This window comes from Schistocerca americana, chromosome 2 (genome assembly GCF_021461395.2).
Source record: "Schistocerca americana isolate TAMUIC-IGC-003095 chromosome 2, iqSchAmer2.1, whole genome shotgun sequence".
Classification (NCBI taxonomy): Eukaryota; Metazoa; Arthropoda; class Insecta; order Orthoptera; family Acrididae; genus Schistocerca; species Schistocerca americana.
In genome coordinates this window covers 699,842,553-699,864,308 of record NC_060120.1, presented here as the reverse complement: position 1 = coordinate 699,864,308, position 21,756 = coordinate 699,842,553, and the positions used below count along the sequence as shown (strand labels likewise).

At 40.1% G+C, this 21,756-nt stretch overlaps 1 protein-coding gene across 3 annotated transcripts in view; it reads left to right on the top strand.

The window, feature by feature from the left end:
• LOC124595134 (uncharacterized protein C1683.06c-like) overlaps window positions 1-21,756 on the top strand; it is a 200,176-nt gene that overhangs the window by 105,263 nt on the left and 73,157 nt on the right. Inside the window, exon 1 of one of the 3 annotated variants that reach the window (XM_047133733.1) lies at window positions 5,892-6,075. The exons of the other annotated variants lie outside the window; for them this stretch is intronic. Within the exon in view, the coding sequence (XP_046989689.1) occupies window positions 6,059-6,075 (17 nt within the window). The 5' untranslated portion in view covers window positions 5,892-6,058. Of the gene's footprint in view, window positions 1-5,891; window positions 6,076-21,756 lie in introns of those variants that run through there. 3 annotated transcript variants of the gene reach the window in all.

Genomic DNA, 21,756 nt, shown 5'->3' with positions numbered 1-21,756 from the left:
TGGTGTTAAACTTTAACCTTGATATATTGTAACTGCACTGATCGGGCGATTCAAATTTGCATTTTCACGCTTAGAAGAATATTCGCTACCAAGTGTTGACATACGTGCTTCTGTCGCATCTGATGCGCCAGAAGGTGTGACCGAGATGCAAGAAGGTCATCAGAAGAAAGTGAGGAGGAGGAGGACAATACAGATACTATTCCACTATCCGTCAGGAAATGTTTACAGCCTTGGACAATTTATAACGATTTGCTTCAACGTACGACGTCACTGCTGGATCTCCGGACGTTATAGTTATAATTGGTTGTCAAATTAGAAGCTATTTCCGTTTCCGTAAAAGTCAGCGAACTAAGCTTGAATTTTTCAGATAAAATAGTGTAATTTGTGAGTACTTACAGTTTTACAGTCACTTTATAGTGTTACAAGTCTACGGTAATGTATAGTGATCGATGGTGTAGTGTATTATGCATTCTGTTCTACTGTACATGTATACGTATTAAAATTTGTGTTTTTCACTTAACACGAATTTTTTAACGCAAACTCTTGATTTTTCGACCCCTTAGGTTCGTGTTAACGGAGTTACTCTGTAATAAGCACAAATCCGAAGACTAGTGAATCTGTAGTTAGACACGTACTTGGATTAAGAAATACTTTTGACGTTTTTTTATGAGTTACTTGCTGGTATACTATCGAGTATTGATTGTTCAGTCGAGCGAATCACGTTCTTCATTTGTTCCACTGCATCAGAAGGTATTAGCAACTCCTTCACAGGGCACACTGTTCGCTTTGGAGCGCTGTGCGGTGTAGAACTGGTACCAGGGCGCCGTGCAACCCTCCAAGCGGCGTATGTCATAGCAGTGGGATGATGTGTGTGTGACAGTCTGTTGTATGGAGTCAGCGCCGTAGGATGACGAAATTGCAGAAAGAATCTACCGTGTTTCTACTTGCACATGACCACAGCTTGACCCGGCGGGGTCAGGGATTTTCTCTGCCTCGTGATGGCTGGGTGTTGTGTGATGTCCTTAGGTTAGTTAGGTTTAAGTAGTTCTAAGTTCTAGGGGACTGATGACCATAGATGTTAAGTCTCATGGTGCTCAGAGCCATTTTTTGAACCACAGCTTGAATTAAATTTGCCAATTTTTTCGGTGTATGGCGCAGACTGTTTACATTCCATCAGTTGGATAGCGCTACGGGATCTGCTTAGTAATGAGTGGCTTGCGCGGGATGTGGCATACCTGGGGAAACTTGTGCATTACACTGCTGGCCATTAAAATTGCTACACCACGAAGATGACGTGCTACAGACGCGAAATTTAACCGACAGGAAGAAGATGCTGTGATATGCAAATGATTAGCTTTTCAGAGCATTCACACAAGGTTGACGCCGGTAGCGACACCTACAACGTGCTGGCATGTGGAAAGTTTCCAACCAATTTCTCATACACAAACAGCAGTTGACCGGAGTTGCCTGGTGAAAAGTTGTTGTGATGCCTCGTGTAAGGAGGAGAAATGCGTACCATCACGTTTCCGTCTTTGATAAAGGTCGGATTGTAGCCCATCGCGATTGCGGTTTATCGTATCGCGACATTGCCTCTCGCGTTGGCCGAGATTCAATGACTGTTAGCAGAATATGGAATCGGTGGGTTCAGGAGGGTAATACGGAACGGCGTGCTGGATCCCAACGGCCTCGTATCACTAGCAGTCGAGATGACAGGCATCTTATCCGCATGGCTGTAACGGATCGTGCGGCCACGTCTCGATCCCTGAGTCAACAGATGGGGACGATTTCAAGACAACAACCATCTGCACGAACAGTTCGACGACGTTTGCAGCAGCATGCACTATCAGCTCGGAGACCGTGGCTGCGGTTACCCTTGACGCTGCAACACAGACAGGAGCGCCTGCGATGGTGTATTCAACGACGAACCTGGGTGCACGAATGGCAAAACGTCATTCATTCGGATGAATCCAGGTTCTGTTTACAGCATCATGATGGTCGCATCCGCGTTTGGCGACATCGTGATGAACGCACATTGGAAGCGTGTATTCGTCATCGCCATACTGGCAAATCACCCGGAGTGGTGGTATGGGGTGCCATTGGTTACACGTCTCGGTCACCTCTTGTTCGCACTGACGGCACTTTGTACAGTGGACGTTACATTTCAGATGTGTTACGACACGTGGCTCTACTCTTCACTCGATCCCTGCGAGACCCTACATTTCAGCAGGATAATGCACGACCGCATGTTGCAGATCGTGTACAGACCTTTTTGGATACAGAAAATGTTCGACTCCCTCCCTGGCCAGCACATTCTCCAGAACTCTCACCAATTGATATCGTCTGGTCAATGGTGGCCGAGCAACTGGCTCGTCACACTACGCCAGTCACTACTCTTGATGAACTGTGGTATCGTGTTGAAGCTGCATGGGCAGCTAGCTGTACCTGCACACGCCATCCAAGCTCTGTTTGACTCAATGCCCAGGCGTATCAAGGCCGTTATTACGGCCAGAGGTGGTTGTGCTGGGTACTGATTTCTCAGGATCTATGCACCCAAATTGCGTGAAAATGTAATCACATGTCAGTTCTAGTATAATATATTTGTCCAATGAATACCCGTTTATCATCTTCGTTTCTTCTTGGTGTAGCAATTTTAATGGCCAGTAGTGTATATGCCTCTCCGAATTGAGGCCGTTATCGGGGATAGAGGTATTAGTGCGATGTCTCATAGGGCTGACAAACTTTTTTTTCTGTTGTGTTTACATAATTTTAATGTTACACTACATAGAACTGGTTTGTTGCCTTTAGTGTTTTGCTTCTGGATAATGCTCATACAGGTAGCTCCAATGGCTGTATACGGACTGCTCGTGTAAATCGAAAAGATTATCGTTGTGTTTTCATCGTTTCCTATTGATAGATGTATCCATGAGAGGAATATGCAGCCATCGGTGCCTCCGACTGTGAAGCTGGGGACTCGTAAAGACTGGCCCATGTGGAGGAGCTGCTGCGTCCGCGTGGGAGCTACTACGTAGGGATGGAACAACCACTTTTCGCTTATACCGCGAGTTTTTCATCTCCAGGTGAACCTGGCTGTTATAATTACGCAAAATAACGTCGTGGAAACAACAGATTTTCGGTTCGTTATTGTTATTATTCCTAATAATAAACATTGTTATCGAATAAAGGTTTAAAAGTTATAAGACTCACTCAGACATTGGCACTATATGTTTCAATATATGTAGAATGAAAATAACAAATAAAACAGGTAAATAAAAGAAAACTTAGCGTATTTAAAGGTCGCCGCTGTTCTCGAAAAATAATAACAGGCTGAATAGTACTAAAAATCACCAGTATCCTCCTATTGATTCTAATTTTCTGAAACTGTGCTCGAAAACTGTTTTGTAATCGAGTATCACACCAATATTTACTTGGGCGTTACGAACAGTCAGTGCTAAAGTGTGCAAACTATAATGTTGGAGATCTCAGTTTTTCGTGTTGTCAGGTTTCAGGGGCTACAAGCAGATAAAGGCATATTATATAGATGCAGGCAGCAGATCAACTACATTCTGTTTTTACTCTAAATTATGAAGGAACTGTTAAGTTTTTAATTTATTACAGTTGCTTTAATTTCCTTTCTTTTTTGTTATTTCATAGTAATGGCAGGACAGATAATAAGCTGTTGCAAAATTTGTGGCGTTTTTTTCTGTAATTGTTTCGAACGATAAACCAGGTTTGTAGCCAAACATATTTATTTCCTTTTTAACAAGAATATGAATACGATTGTATTTTCTGGTAAGACTAAAAATGCTCATTCAAAAAATTCAAACGAACATTTTAGATAGTAGTAAAACATCCTTTACCAGGAATATTTATATAACAATCGTTAAAATGGCAATAATGAATTACTGTAATGAACAATATTTATTGTCCAGTTTATGCATAAATACTTATTCTATGATGTGTTGATGTGTATGTCGACTCCTTTCATCAGAAACAATATCATTCAAAGACGGATATCAGTCTTTCAGAAGGCACAGAACTTTCTACCATCGATAAATATCGAAGGGGTACAGACGACAAAGCTGACATAGTCCTTTTACTCTGTTCCCAACAAACGAAAGGATCACTAGGTTCATTACTCTCTCAGCAATGCTGTACCGATTCTTACGTCACATATGTGTGTGTGTGTGTGTGTGTGTGTGTGTGTGTGTGTGTTTGTTTGTTTGTTTGTTTGTTTTGCTCTTTTTTAACTCTCAATGTTATTATTAAAATAGCAGTGACGCTTTTTTCATTTTATATAATAACCCAGTATATCAAAGCAATGGAAATTGTACGAATCAGGATTACTTGTTTTAAAGGAACTTGTATTTAAAAAACCAAAAATATTAGCTCTACTGCTATGACAGATTGATATTCTGTTTCTTTATGTGGTTCTTTGTAAAAAGTAATACAACCTGTTACAATCAAGAGCCGGCCGCTGTGGCCGAGCGGTTCTAGGCGCTTCAGTCCGGAACCGCGCGGCTGCTACGGTCGCAGGTTCGAATCCTGCATCGGGCATGGATGTGTGTGATGTCCTTAGGTTAGTTAGGTTTAAGTAGTTCTAAGTTCTAGGGGACTGATGACCTCAGATGGTAAGTCCCATAGTGTTCACAGCCATTTGAACCATTTGTTATAATTAAGACCAAACAAATACCGAAAAACACCGGTTATTCAGAACTAAAATAACGGTATCACTTTTAACTGGTCGTTTTGTCTCTTCCCTACTTCTGAGCAGTGAAGTTGAGCCTACCTCCCTCCTCGTTGTTGTTGTTGTGGTCTTAAGTCGTAAGACTGGTTTGATGCAGCTCTCCATGCTACTCTACCCTGTGCAAGCTTCTTCATCTCTGAGTAACCACTGCAACCTACATCCTTCTGAATCTGCTTAGTGTATTCATCTCTTGGTCTCCCTCTACGATTTTTACCCTCCATCCTGCCTTCCAATACCAAATTGGTGATCCCTTGATGCCCCAGAACATGTCCTACCAACCGATCCCTTCTTCTTGTCAAGTTGTGGCACAAACTCCTCTTCTCCCCAATTCTATTCAATACCTCTTCATTAGTTATGTGATCTACCCATCTGATCTTCAGCATTCTTCTGTAGCACCACATTTCGAAAGCTTCTATTCTATTCTTGTCTAAGCTATTTATTGTCCATGTTTCACTTCCATACATGGCTACACTCCATCCAAATACTTTCAGAAACGACTTCCTGACACTTAAATCTATACTCGATGTTAACAAATTTCTCTTCTTCAGAAACGCTTTCCTTGCCATTGGCAGTCTACATTTTATATCCTCTCTACTTCGACCATCATCAGTTATTTTGCTCCCGAAATAGCAAAACTCCTTTACTACTTTAAGTGTCTCATTTCCTAGCCGGCCGCTGTGGCCTTGCGGTTCTAGGCGCTTCAGGCTGGAGCCGCGTGACCGCTACGGTGGCAGGTTCGAATCCTGCCTCGGGCATGGATGTGTGTGATGTTTTTAGGTTAGTTAGGTTTAAGTAGTTCTAAGTTCTAGGGGACTGATGACCTCAGATGTTAAGTCCCATAGTGGTTAGAGCCATTTGAACCATCTGAACCTAATCTAATTCCCTCAGCATCACCCGAGTTAACTCGACTGCATTCCATTATCCTCGTTTTGCTTTTGTTGATGTTCATCTTATATTCTCCTTTCAAGACACTGTCCATTCCTCCTCCGTGACAAGAAAAGCCGGTCTATTAGCGCTGTGAGGTTAGGTTGAACGCTGCGGTTCCCACCACGCGCCGCTGTTGTCTCTGCAGACGGGTCGCTAGGCTTGCTAGCGGCTGTTAGGTAACAGTGGGACCGGTGTCACCTCTGGCGGGTTGTCACAGGCAGCGCGCGTGCTGATCCTTATCGGGGCCACTGAGGCGCCTGTATTCCAGACGCACCGTCTCGTCCGTGCCGCCACACCAACATCGGATCTCGCTGAAACACCTGTTGTCTTCACTGTTGTTGGCTACATGCGGGTGCTAGCAGGCGTTAGCTGCGCTCCCAGCGCAAAATGTTTCTTCCTCTCCGGTGAGTAGCATTCTAATAACTATAAATGACTTTTAAATCAATTAATAGAATCAAAATAATGATCAAATTCTTCTGATTAGATTCAGAAAAAAAATTCGCTGCATTTGACGAGACACGAACCTACGACTTTACGCACGGCAGGTTTATGTGCTAACAACTGCGCTACGCAATTTCTTTTAGTTAGGTTATTATACTCGTATTTATGATCCTAATGACCCAGACGCAACGATGAATTGCAGTCTTCAAAAATTCAGCTTCACACAATGTCGTGTGGAGTGTATCTCATGTAAGCCTATCTCTGTGAATAATAACTGAATATCTGAGGCTGAATCGCGTCTTGTGCGGAAGGATCCAGTAGCGTTTAGTTAAAGCTGTGTATGAAACGTGTGAATTTCGTTTGTATCGTTGCGTGCGTTTTTTGTATGGTTATCATGTGTGATGAAATATGAAATAAAAGGGTCAGACATAGGATTCAAGATCCAAACACATCAAGAAAGAAAGCCAGACAAGGAATTGGAAATAAACTGACCAATTATTATGGCAGTTTGGCAACGGCGAACGTTTCGGGCGTGACGTGAAGTGTCTACTACTAAGTACAGAGCTGCGCTTACAAAAAAATAAAAAATAAAAAAATAGCGAAACGGACGAGCAGCTTAGACAAGTTTACAGATAACACATTTTTGACTTGTTTTCTTTAAGGCTGTCTTAGTAGTAGGAATTTTGTCTCTTTCTGTCTGTCTCTATGTTTGTGCATTTTGATTCGTTTTTAATGTCTCGTTGAACAGCACAGCTCAGATGAGCCAACAACGCACGAGCAAACTCTGCTATGTTACTGGCCATCATGTGTGCTGACAAGCATGCCGAAAATTCCGTCACACGCATAGAACTTGGCGGTCGTATCAGAAAGACACGTTACAATAACAAAAAATCATCTTCTTCTGCTTATTCTGCACAAGACTGAGTATAATCCCTCCCCGTAACTAATGAACTGTGGAATCCAACTTGCCTGGAGCCTGTCAACATCTCCTATTTCTTTGGTGAGAAACATTTATCTAGTTCTTTGTGTTTAACTCATTCAGGAGGAAGACGATTCAGATCTGCGCGACCGTGCAGATTTAAATTTTCGTGATTTCCCTGTTTAGTTCCAGGCAAATGCTGGGATGGTTCCTTTGAAACGTCACGGCGTTTTCTTTCCTCATCCTTGAAACAGTCCGAGCTTAGGCTCCGTCTTTAAGGATCTCGATGTCGACTGGACGTTAAACCGTTATCTTCCTTCCATCTTCCTTGTTTTCAACTCATCTCAGATACTATCGGTTCTAATTTTATCTCTCGCAGCATCCCGCAGCAACTTAAAATGTGCAGCATAAAACCGTTTTTGCTGTTTTCGTTCTTCTCATATCTTTCTGTTTTAATACTCATCTCATTTTTGAAATAAATAATAAAAGAAAGAACAAAAAAGTGGCTTAGGAGCTGATGTTTCATTTAACAGTTTTGAGGTCTTTCTTCATATCTTTCTACAGTGTGTCCCAGAAATATTGCGAGAAACTTCGACGGATTGTGGAGTATGTCGTTAGGAACAAATCGAGGACAGGAACCCACGTCAGAAACGTCCAACAATGCTACAGAGCATCGAAGTAGCCAGCGCCTGCCATTAGGCCGCCCGTTCGGCAGCATATGTGACTTTGTACGCTGATGGATCAAAGGCAGAACGTCTCACAATGTTGTTGTTATTCAGTGATCACGACTGATTGCCACGGTCGCGAGTGGAGAAGATGGAGCTATCTGTTGTGAGACAGGCTTTGTCTCCTATAAATGCGATGCTCTGTTGTCTTGGTGGGAGACGGTTTCGATTGTAGATGACCACGTCCTAACAGTAACAGCGTATAGCTTGTTAATATCGAGAACACATCGAAAACTATGGCTGCTTGGAAAATGGCTGATTGGAAAAGGCAAAAGTATTTAGCAGGTGAGAAATAATAGAGCAGGTACTTTCTTTTAAATACCATGGTTACTGTAAAATAGTTTCGACATTGACTTATTAGAATATTAGAAAAAATACTACAAACCCAGAGATTTCATTACCAGCCACTTATACAAGAAGTCCTAGATATGTTGCGACAAACATCGAGAGGTTTTAGAATGTGTCTTGAGGAACAAATTGAGGATAGGAACCCATCTCCAGAAACTTCATCTAACGAGCTACAGGGCGCCGGCGCCTGCCACCAGGCCATCCCTTCAGCAGCAAACGTGGCGTTGCACACTAACGGACAGTAGGCGGAACGCAATGTTGTTTGTTACACAATGATCATGACTGATTGCTATGATCACCAGTGGAGAAGATGGACCTAGTTGCTGCGTAGAAAGACCTTGTCTCCCACGAATGTGATGCTCTGTTGCCTCGGTAGATGATGTTTTCGAATACAGGTTTCCGTCTCAGTTTATATTTCTCTAGGAACCCTCTAAAATCTCGACTGTTTTGCGGTATGCAGTAGAAAAATGAACTGTGTGGTTATTTACGATCGGGATTGTCGTAGTAATTTTTTTACTCACAGGTGAATACCTTTGGGCGTGTCTCTTATTCTTGTGAAGCACTGTTCGTCTCTAACACAAACAAAATAGGCGATTAATCAAAACCCCTTTTTAGCGACTGTTTCAGTGCAAGAGTGTCACTAGCCCAACAATGAAGGGGTATGTACGTGTTTGATATGGTCACCAGACAAAATATTAGTGAAGCTACAACGATGACTTAATTCACGACAGTGAAGTGGTTTGTATACCCCAGTCAGTTGTATCCAATGAAATCCGCAAGGGGAGTCGAGTAGGATGCATGACATAATGGTAGAAGGAAGTTATCGTGTTCCTACGTGCCTGAGACCACAGTGTGAATAAAATTGCCGGATTTCTTGCTGTCCAACTCCTCTACCAGGGATGTTGAAACTCGCGCAGCCGTGTACACGGCCACAGACCAGTAGTCCGATAGGGACCAGGGACAAGGGTAACCCCCTGTCAGTGACAGTCGCTTTGCATCCCGACAGGAATTACTGCTGTCAGTGAATGCGGCTCCATCTCGACCAGTTTCCAAGCGAACGTTGCGAAGGGAACTGCATTCACTGAATATTTGGAGTAGGGTACTTTTGCGGTAGCGTTTCCACGCACGGGGTCCCAGGTTCGATTCCCGTCGAGGTCAGGGATTTTCCCTGCCTCGACTGACTGGGTGTTGTTGTGTCGTCTTCATCATCATCATTTATCCCCATTACGGTCGGAGGAAGGCAATGCGAAACCACCTCCGCTAGGACCTTACCTAGTAGGCGGTGCGGGTCTCCCGCATCGTCCCCTACGCTCCTCGGAGTATGGGACCTTATCATCATCATCATCATCATCAACTCACGAAAGGTGGTGGCTCCAGCGGCACAAAAAGCTGCACGTTTTCAGTTGGCGCAGCAATATGGAAAGTGGATGGTAGCTGACTGGAGACTTTTAGTGTGGGCCGACGAGTCGTAGGTGTAGTTCAAGGCGGAGGTTTATTTGAACGTTGTCGGTGACCAAGTGTTGCCATTTCTTCTACATCTTTTTGATGAGTACGTTGTGGACACTCTCGTTTTCCAGGTTGACGACAGTTGTGTTCAGAGGGCTGCACATATACGTTCCTGGTTTCACAAACATTCAGGTACTCTATTGCACCTCGACTAGCCCGATAATTTAGCCATCTTAATGCCACAGAAAACCTCTGGGACTATTTGGAACAGCAAGTGAAACACAGCAGTCAATTTTCGACGCAATTTGCCAGCTCTTTGGGATCAAATCATCAATGAATGGGTTCAACTAATTAGGGTAAATGTTAAGAATCTTGTAGACCCCCTTCTTCCTCGAGTTGATGCCGTTATTAAGACTAGATGCGGTATTTTGTAGTGTAACGATGTAAGTTTTGTATAAATGATTTTCTTTTGACATATGACGGGCATGTGCAGACTTCGTCACCTACGTCAGTTACAACACACTTCAAAACTATTTAAATTCTTTTTAAATTGTCTCTGAATGGTTCTCGAACGAAACTGTAATTAAAACATCATCATTTGAGTCGTATGCGCAGAATTGCGTCACTCAGTCCAATTGGTTTGCGCAAACTTTTTCAATTTAGATGTCGTTTGTTTCTTCTCAGAAATTATATTAATGCAAGTTATCTGCTTTAATAAATATTAGAACCACGTTGTATAAACTTTCAAGACTCAAACTCGCGATGAACGTTGTCAAAATTAATAATCTTGTCAAATAAATTAGTAATTCATTAACATAATTCTTCATAAATAAATTCTCGGAACACGTATTTAAACTTTAGTAGCATCCACTAGTTTATTATCTTCCTACATATAGACGTGAACCTGAGCCTTGACAAGATAGGACTGAACATTTACAACATGATTAAACTTTCTATGACGCCATTGTTGTAGGAACATTACAAATTCTTATTTTTCCAGTTTTTAGAAGCACGACGCAACAACTCGGTTTCAGGATCTTCTGTTGCTCTTTGGCTGTCGACCCGCGACGTATAGTGGCCAGTAATTTTCTCTCTGGTCCCGGCAGTGAAGATGCTGTCTCCGTTCGTTGCGCCGCCATCTCCGTACATGAAACATAAAAATAAATACAAACTTTAGATACTTCACAATCATTACAAATATTACAAAAATACATAAACAAAACCCTAAATTAAATTTATATTCACCTGCAAACTGGGCTGACACTGGTGGATGGGTGACGCTTCAATTTCGCGTCCCACTACATACCCCACCCACAAGCTCAGTTTGTCAGGTTTTAACCGAAAATAAAACTTCTTCTATATACAATATTTAAATGTTAATATTATACATTTTTCTCACATTTCCTTAATGTAAAGTCCTTGCTCTTAGATAGATTCAATCCTTTTATGACAATATTGTTGTGACTATTTGTCATTTACTTTTAATTGTGCTATTATGGTAATTCACAACCGAATATATGGAGATTACTCCTTTTCATTTAATAGTTGCTAGTAAATAATAATTTAGTACGTTCTTTAACGTTGTTACATTAGGACAGAGCGTTCAAATTGTGATAGGTTAGTTTCAGTTTTATTCGTTTACTAGAGTTATTCTTTCCAAAATGTATATTACTAATAAGTTTCTCACAATAACTAATAGTACTATTTACTTTACGTCGTTCTTTTCCCTAATGCTTTATTTATGCCTGAGGTCAAGAAGAAATCCAGCAAAACTTTCTTTAGAATCTCGGCACGGCTTTCTGTATCTTCGGACACTTTGTTGGGTAATGCCAATTTATTTAGGAGAAACAAGCGAGAGAGCCCCGTTTGGTGTGTTCTATATTAACACTATTACAAATCTCTATTAAAGGCACTCTGCTATGTTCTCGTGAGCCATATAGGTCTGGACGCCCATGGTCCTAAAATTATTAACCATCCCCTGTGGTTCCTACTATCCGAGTAAATATAAAATATACAAAATTCCTTCTGACCTAATAACAAAACTTTCTTCCATATAAATCCCCTTTTAGTTATCTTTCCCTTTTTGAAGTACCGGTAGATTATTGTAGAACACTTGCTTAAACTTCATGTCATTTCTTTAAAATAACACGTAACTATCACGAAAAACTTCACATGAGTAAACTATGAACGCTCGTCCGTATGTAACATATACTAAATATTAACTTATTTAGGAATGAAGGGATTCATTTGATCAACACTATATAATCCTTTAATTACACCTGATGAAGGTTCCATAAGAAGTAACGCTTTGGGATGTACAATCTTATGTACAACATATGGACCTTCAAAGATAAAGAAGAATTTTCTACATTCCTTATTGATCTTCGAACTTTTAGGATGAGATCGTACTAATACAAGATCTCCTACCTGAAATGAGGGTTCTATAGCATGTTGATTATAACTTTTAATTCTCCGTTCAGCATTTTTAACAATCTGTTCGCAAATTTTTTCGTTTGGAATGCATTGTTGGATCTCATTTACTGGTGGCCAAGGTAGAGCAGCTAGTAAAGGCTCACCTATAATTCGTTTGCCTAAAATTTCTATAGGTGATAATCCCGTCGTTAGATGAGGCAATTCATTTAATATCTTTTCGAATTCAGGCATTAGTTTGGCCCACCGAGTATGTTTATATGCACAATAAGTTCTACATAATCGTCCTAATTCTTTCATGACTCTTTCTACTAAATTACTTTGAGGGTGATATTTCGAAATTAAGATATGTTTGATTCCATATTGTTTTATCATATCTTGAAACTTTTGACTGATAAAGGCACTACTGTTGTCAGACATAAGTCGTTTAGGAATGCCCCAGTTAACAAAGTAATTTCGAGTAAGACAGCGTATAACGCTTGCTGTATTCGCTCGTTTCAAAGTATATAGCTTCACATGTTTGGACCAACATTCCATTACAACAAACACATAAGTAAATCCTCCTGAACTACGAGGCAGAGGGTCGAAAAAATCTAATGACAGTAGATCCCACAGACCTCGGGGAATCACAGTATATAATTTATAACGCTTAGAGTTGTTATTAAAATTAACCTTTTGACAGGTTTCACAAGTCCTAATAATACTTCTCACAATACGGGACATATTTTTGAAATAATAATACTTCATTAGATGTTTAATACATTTGTGAATTCCAAAATGCTCGTAACCTTCATGAATATAAGTAATTAATTCGCACACCACAGTTTTCGGAATGCAGATTTTCCATCTCTGGTGCTCCCTCTGTGCTTTCCAATACAACAAGTCGTTGAAATATAACCACACACCCCGGGTGTTAACTGTTTCGTCCCCATTATTAAGGTTTGGTATAAGTTCCCTACATCTAATAGCAGTCACTATCCGTTTAACCTTACGTTCGTTCTCCTGAGTTAGAAGGAAATAAACATGGTAATTTGTTCCTGGTTCTTCTGCAATGTTAATATTCTCCATTCCTACTGGAAGTCTCGACAAAGCATCCGAAACTACATTTTGAGATCCTTTTATATACCTAATTTCGTACTGAAATTCTTGCAAGCATAATACCCAACGTAATAATCTACAGTGAAGTAACCGACAATTGTTCAAGAAGGTTAACGCCTGATGATCAGTACATACAATTGTTTTTCTTCCAATTAATAATCCTCTAAATCTTTGAAAACCCCATACTACTGTGAGAGCTTCCTTCTCGGTTACAAAATAGTTTCTTTCATGTTTATTTAAAGTTCTACTAGCGAATCCAATAGGCTGATATAATCCCTTTTCATTGGTCAGATCACCTTGGAATATTACGCAAGACACACCATAATCAGAGGCATCCGTACACATACAAAAGTCCTGATTGAAATCTGGATGGTATAACATTTTGGCTTCTGTTAACGCTCCTTTTATTTTATTAAAAGCTTCCTCTTCCTCTTTTCCCTAGAGCCATACTAATTTCTCTTTTAATAAATCCAATAATTTAGGATTAACAATATCCTGCCCTGGAAGAAATCTTCTCAGAAATCCTACCATTCCTAAGAATGATTTCAGTTGTTTCCGATTTCTAGGACTCGGGCATCGAGCAATAGCTTCAGTACGTGCTGGGTCTGGCCTAATACCTTTACTGTCCACTATATGCCCCAAAAATCTCACTTCCTCCTTTCCGAAGTAAGACTTAGATAATTTTAAAGTAATTCCTCTGTCAATTAAATGGTCAAACAATTCCCGTAATATCATTACGTGTTCTTCCCACGTTTTAGTGGCTACCAAAATATCATCTACATATAAAATAATCTTTTGTACTAATTGCTGACCCAAAGCAGAATCTAACGCCCTAATGAAAGTTGACACTGAAATATTAAGTCCAAAAGGTAAAACTTGGAACTGATATGATCTTCCTTCAAAAAGAAAAGCCGTATATTGCCGTGAATCCGGGTGTAATATTACTTGATGGTAGCCAGCAGTTAAATCCATTGTACTCATATAACGAGAACCAGCAATCTTAAGAAGTACGTCCTCCATAGGAATAGGTCTGTCTCTTTCCATCTCTATAATTTTGTTTAATTCACGAGCATCCAGAACCAGTCGTACCCCACCAGTAGCTTTCTTAATTACCCACAAAGGACTGTTAAAAGCACTACATGATCGTTCGATAATATTTTGTTCTAGCATCTTACTTATTTCTCTACTAGCCGGTTCTTTGAATTATACTGGAATAGTATAAGGTTTCTTAAAGAATGGTTTTTGATCTTTAATCTTAAGTTTACAAGCGTAATCTTTGATTCTCCCCGGTTCATCTGAGAAGACGGCTCTAAATTCTAACAATAAAGATTCCAACTCTTCCTTTTCTTGTTCGGATAGACAATTCGTAGAATAACATTTTTCTTTCACTTCGGTTTCGATACTATTACTAGCCTCACATTGGTATACTTCATATTCAAGATCACTAGAATCTGTTAATAGGTCCATGGTCTGTGTGTACTTAATCTGTAAGGATTCGTAGCAATTGTCGGGTACTTGATTATTAGAAAACCTCACTTTAAAAGCACATGCCTCCTTATGGATGGTTAAGGAAGAGTTTTTAAAATCTAATATAGCTTTATATTTACACAGGCAATCTATACCTAAAATTATGGCCACATTTAAGTTGGCTACGACAAGTACAGAGTGAGCAATTAATTGTTTAGAAATTTCAAAAGTTAAATAAACTTCCTCAGTAATATTTTGACTTCTTTTACCAGTAACTCCTATAATTTTCACCCCAGTTACAGGTAAGGTTGGGAAATTCCAATATTTTCTTTTAAGTTGAAATAATTCTTTATATAAAATACTTACTTCACTACCCGAATCGATTATAATATTTACTTCGGTATCTTTAATATAACCTTTAATAACGGGTTTATAAGTGATATTCTCCCTTATCTGATTGTCTTCCTGAAGTAAATCTTGTTGCCAATCACCTTCCTTTTGGCAGCTTAATGATAAATTGCAATTGAGTCTTGTATAATTTTGACTAACAGTTCCATTTAGTCGACCCGTACTAAAGGACTTTACTAGTTTTCCGAACTGTCTATGATAACGTCACCTACAACTTGACCTTCATTAATTACTTGAGGTTAATTTATCTCGTTATCGTTATTGTGTAATTTCCGCATTTTAGAGTTATTACCACGATTGTGTTGGCTCTCTTTATCTTTAGACTGACGTTTTATATAACAAAACCGGCTATGATTGTTGTTGTTAAATTTTCGTGGTTCTGAATTATTATTATTTCGAGGATTGTCATTTCTACCAAATCTAAATTTCTCGTCTTCCCGTTCTCTATTAAGTATATCTAACTGTTCTAAATATCCTAATAATTCGCAAGGTTGTGACCATTCCCTTTATGTCATTCTTTCCTTTACATAATACGGTAACCTACTAATTAGGACTCGTATTAGATGACTTTAAACAATTGGTTCTTCAATTAATTTAGCACGGTTTAAATGCCATTCGAAATAATTCCTATAATCACCCCACCGTTTAGAATATGGAGGAGGGTCTAACAACTCTAAAGTTAAGTGTTGTTGTTTTCCTCTTGACCAATAATTTTGTTTAAACTGCTTAACAAAATCATCCCAGTCCCTAAATTCAGTTCTATGCAGTACTGCCCATTCCGCAGCTTCTGCTTCTAAATGTCCTATTACAAATTGAATCCGTTTTTCATTACTCCACTTAGGAGATAACGAAGTTTCAAAAGCTTTTATAAAGATTATAGGATGAAGTTAGCATCCTGGTTTGAATACAGGAAATCGACTTGCTACATTTGAATTTGTCGTTATATCATCCCAACATTCCGCGAGAGACATAGTTGGGTTTTGTTTAGATTGCAGAGACGGAGTTGCGTCGGATGTGCTTGCAGTGATTTCTTTATTTGTGTTGTTGTCGTCCGAGCTAGCAAACACGATGCGACTGTTGTCTCTGATTACGTTATTACTTCTACTACTTGAAATGTTTTCATTATTATCTAATTCCGATAACCGTTTAGTAATTTCCTGTATTCGCATTTCTGTATTGAATACGCGGTTAGCTAATATCGATTCTTCACTGTGTTCACGATGTGAACGCTCTGTACCTTCGTCAATGTTATTATCTTTGGCAGTCTCAAGGTTACTGCATATTTCGGTAATTAAAAATTTCATGTTTTCTATTTCAGTATGATCCTTTTCTACTCGATGAGTTAATGTCTCTAATTCTACATTATTTATTGAAGAAATCTCTACAGGTTTGGTAGAAACCTCTTTAATAGATTCTAATAATTCGCTACGAACAGTTTCTGTTTGCATAGAAAATTCATCTCGTAACTTATCGTTATTTTTCTCTATTTCATTTACAACTAAGACATTGACATTATCTAGTCTCTTGGTTAAGTCAGTAATATCATTTCGCATGCGAGCTTTTTCCTCACGCGATTCCTGGATATGTTCTTCTATCCTTTTACAATCATCAGCAATCTTATTACTCAGTCCTACTAGTTTTTCCTGCATTTCAACTTTAGAAGCCTCTATTTTATCACTTAATTCTCGACTGGTTTCATTAAGATGTTCCTGTAACCTGTCTGTTGATTTTGTTAGCTCCTCTTTTAATCTAGCAGTAGATTCTTCGTTAGACTGTTTAAATTCCTGTTTTAGTTCCTCTTTTAATCTAGCAGTAGATTCTTCGTTAGATTGTTTTAATGTAGCGATCGCCCTAAAAAGGGATCTCATGCTCCTATCGGACACAGATTGCTCTTCGTCTGACATTTCACTTCCCGACATTATTGTAAGATATTAACTAGCTACACATGCAGACTTGTAATCAACAATCCTATTAAAAGCACACTCCCTATGTACAACACTCCACTTCCAACTTAAAACAGACTCACCGTACACTAATATTGTAGTTTGTAGTTCTCGGTGATCAGTGTGCTGCTATGGGCTGGAGAAGTAACAGCCGTCGATGCAGCCGCTGAGATGCTGCGACCCCGCTTCCGCAACCGGCAGGACGCTGAGTCGAACACCGGAGACGTCACTAGCTGCAACCACGCCCGGCCCCACCGTAGACAGGCGAAGCCCTCAGCAACACCTCTAATACCAGCCGGAGGAACGCTCCCCAGCTGACGTACTGGGCCTGTTAGTTTAGGGAGAAAAAGTTTGTCGGGGTTTGCAGCGTTCAGCTGCTGCCCAACAGATGCGCCTTCTCGTGCAATAACTGCGTGATCGTACTGCTTGGCTGCGCCCCGTCAGATACCCACACCCGCGAAGTCGCCGCTGGCTGGTGAAGGCTCCACGAAAACTCGCGTTGACTTCCGAAGGACTCTTGATGTTTTGTTTCGTACCTGTGTGTCTTAGTTGCACACAAGTCCTGTTTTTAAGATCGCCACGGTGTAGTGTAACGACGTAAGTTTTGTATAAATGATTTTCTTTTGACATATGACCATGTGCAGACTTCGTCACCTACGTCAGTTACAACACACTTCAAAATTATTTAAATTCTTTTTAAATTGTCTCTGAATGGTTCTTGAACGAAACTGTAATTAAAACATCACCATTTGAGTCGTATGCGCAGAATTACGTCACTCAGTCCAATTGGTTTGCGCAAACTTTTTCAATTTAGATTTCGTTTGTTTCTTCTCAGAAATTATATTAATGCAAGTTATCTGCTGTAATAAATATTAGAACCACATTGAATAAACTTTCAGGGTCAACAGAAACATCCGATCTCACGCGTCGGCTTTGACCCGTGACGTAAGGGTGTTGTGGTGTGTGACGTCATTACGGCGCGGTGTTTGGTTTGTGAGTGTGGCGTGTTTGTAGATGTTGCCTCGTTGACTTTACCTTAGTAGGAGTTTTAGGGCCTGTAATATATAGGTTACCTTTTTACTGTACTTTTTGTTTTAACGTCGTCTATGAGGCTTTTATCAGTTTGCCATTAGATTGTTCAATCTTTATGGTCTATATGTTTTGTCGCTACTCGTTATGTCTAATGAATCAATATTGTTTTTTTTCTTTTTTTTTATTTGTTTCTTTTTTTTATCTTTTGATTGACCTACACATTGATCTGTAGCGTAGCCCTGAATACGAGGTTAGGTCGGGAGTTTTTTTTTGACGGGGGGGGGGGGGGGGGGGCGGGGGGGGGAGGGTCAGGGCGGGGGGCTGCGCCCCCCCCCCCCCCTGCCTGGCCTTGAGTACCACTTGTTTATTATTATCTTTGCTTGCTATCAATGTTAGCAGATTGTTCTTGTGAAACCTTTGTGTGTGTTGTTTTTCTATGTATTTTCGTCTTTGTGATACGTATGCAACGTTTCTATATCCGCCATATTGGAATTGTCGTTTCCGCTATATTTGTGACGTCATGGGTCAAAGCAGACGGGTTAGATCGGACGCTTCCGTATTTCCAACTTTCAAGACTCAAACTCGCGATGAACGTTGTACAAATTAATAATCTTGTCAAATAAAATTAGTAATTCATTAACATAATTCTTCATAAATAAATTATCGGAACACGTACTTAAACTTTAGTAGCATCCACTAGTTTATTATCTTCCTACATAAAGACGTGAACCTGAGCCTTGACAAGATAGGACTGAACATTTACAACATGATTAAACTTTCTATGACGTCATTGTTGTACAAACATTACAAATTCTTATTTTTCCAGTTTTTAGAAGCACGACGCAACAACTCGGTTTCAGGATCTTCTGTTGCTCTTTGGCTGTCGACCCGCGACGTATAGTGGCCAGCAATTTTCTCTCTGGTCCCGGCAGTGAAGATGCTGTCTCCGTTCGTTGCGCCGCCATCTCCGTACACGAAACATAAAAATAAATACAAACTTTAGATACTTCACAACCATTACAAATATTACAAAAATACATAAACAAAACCCCAAATTAAGTTTATATTCACCTGCAAACTGGGCTGACACTGGTGGATGGGTGACGCTTCAATTTCCCGTCCCACTACAATTTGTATTAGCGTCATGTCACCTGGAGGTGATTATAGTATTGTTGTCCGATGTGCTTATTTACGTTATGAAAGTAACAGTGGCCCACAGTGCTCTAATTCCCGGGTGTCTGAACATGAATTCGAAAATATTTTGGTGCTCACCTCAATGGTTGTGTTGTAAGTGGGAACTTCAAGTTGTTTCTTAGAGGAGTATGATTACAAATTGAAATTTTTATTCACTGAGTGAGACGAGAAGTAATCTGTGTGACATACTGTGAGTCACGTATCAACTGTGAAATAGTTCAGTGCAGAGATGTGACTAAATACATCCCCTCATACATATATGTAATACACACACACACACACACACACACACACACAATAGTGAAGCGTTGTTAGCGAACAAGAAAGTTGTGCTTATAGTTTATCAGCGAGTGATTACAATGATGTTACAGGATCTGAATTTGCCATAATAATAAACAAGGCTCAAGATCAAAGGCGTGGACAAAGGCGTGAGAGGAAATGGAAACGCACATAGGAAGTGCAAAGAAGGAGATGGACGGAGAGAGTTGGCAGGGGAAACGGAGTGGGGGGGGGGGGGAGGGAGGGAAGATGGACAGAGAGAACGGGTCAGAGGTGACGAGCAGATAGAAAGAGAAGGAGGAGGAGACAGACAAATAGAGGGGGAGGAAGAGATTGACAGGGACAGCGGGGAGAAGACTGAGACGTAAATCCAGTTCCCACACATATTGGAAACATATCTTTTCTCTTTTCTTTCTTTTCCGTTTAATTAGAGCCACAGCAAAGCGTGTACTGGAGTAGCTAATGCGTCAGTATAAAACATATTCCATACTTCTACAACATATTGACGTCATCGATATAGACCTACAGTTACATGCATGTGCTCGAAGATCCTTCTTGCAAACGGGAAATTGCTTGGTACGCTTTTTCCTCTAGCGACCTACGACAGACTGCTTCTAAAAGGGTAACAAGTTTTTTCACATGTCACAGGTATCTCCATCCCGGATAGATATCTTTCCTTTTTTGAGCGATTCTGGGTGATTTTATGATTCGCAATCACTTATGTCAACATCTATCATTTGGTAGACCGAATTCAGCATCTTCCGTTCCGTTGCCAGTCTGGTCAGTGAGTGCCCGAATACGTGATATCGACCTGCTTACTGACTTAACGTACGACCAAAGCTTCATTGGATTTTTTGTCACATCAGTTGACAAAATTTTACTTTCGGATTCATTGAATGCTTGGCGCATTGCTTTCCTAATACTTCGTTGATTTTTTGTTTCTGATTTAGGCTCTGAGTACGTTTAAATCTATGATGAAACATTATTGCTGTCTTAGGATCTTTCTTACGTGGTTACTGATCCACGGTGGGCTTTTTCATCCCTCACAACTTTGCTCGGTAAATTCTGGACTAGGGATATTTTAATACTTTTCAGTTTATCCTTCTTTTCTTTTCTTTTAATCTTCTCTCTTTTCCGTTAATTTATTTAAGCGAAGGTGCGAGAGTTCGAGCAATACTCAAGAACTGCTCAGCGAAGCTTTTGTAAGCGATCAGCTCATGTGGTGCGCAGCCAGGCTGTAGCAGCATGGTTATGTGCAGTGGGATGCAAAACTGTGACTTGTAGTTGACAGAAGACGTACGGATGGACAGAAAACAAAGGACACATAAACATAAGTGCTAAATCGCAATCCTGCACTTGTAAATAATATGACTATTAAGATAACATAAATATGCTGCCAGGAAACACTACACATCTCCTAACAAAGTTGAACAAACAGTTACCGCTTTTACTTCTTTGTGGACCTCTGTAGAATCTCATAAAGTGAGGTGAAATATATTCCTTAGAAACAATAATAAAACTTCACCTGCAAAAGAGGAATAATAGGAGTATTTAATTCTTCTTGCCTGTATGATAAACATAACGTATTATTCAATCTGTGCCGGGACGTTTCTGACGAATCCTCTCATACTGTAAGCTGAAAAAAAAAGTTCCTTCATTTTACGACACTGACGAACACAATGAGAACAAAGTTATTCGCTGAGTAAAAAAAAAAAGTGTTCCTAAGGAGCCATACTAGATACAACTACGCAGTTTGTTCCATGTGATAGCTCAGTTCCTTAAGATGTTTATGGATACACTTCCACAAGTGCCCTGTCTATTGTGTGTAGAACATCTAGGTGGCACTTACTTTCTCTCAGTGTCTTTGCCAATATCTATTCCGTCACGGCCCGTACAGCATCTGGTATTCGTGCAGCAAGAGTTTGCACATCATGAACTGGTGAACTGAACACATTATCCTTAATATAAAATTTAGAGCGCCTTCATTAATGCTGAAGCATAACGTGTCGTTCAGCATTTTCAGCATTATAGTGCAAATGCCGCTTGAACAAAAAGAGAATTTGGACAGATGTAGAACTTAGTGCATTTTTTGTGTGATAGTGATTATTGGAGTGTTCAGTGCCGAAAGGAATCAATTTCTGCACTGCGGACAACAGACGAAAATATTCGTCGTGCAGTTTTTATTGTTGCCGTGCCACGGAATCGATTTGCGCACATTCTTCAGTTTACCTGGTTTGACGATAAAGCAACATGTCAACAATGCTCATTTAATTAAAATATATGTACAGAGAACCTAATCTGAGCACCCATCTACACTACTGTGTTGAGAAATTAAGAAAAAAAGGAAGGGGTCCC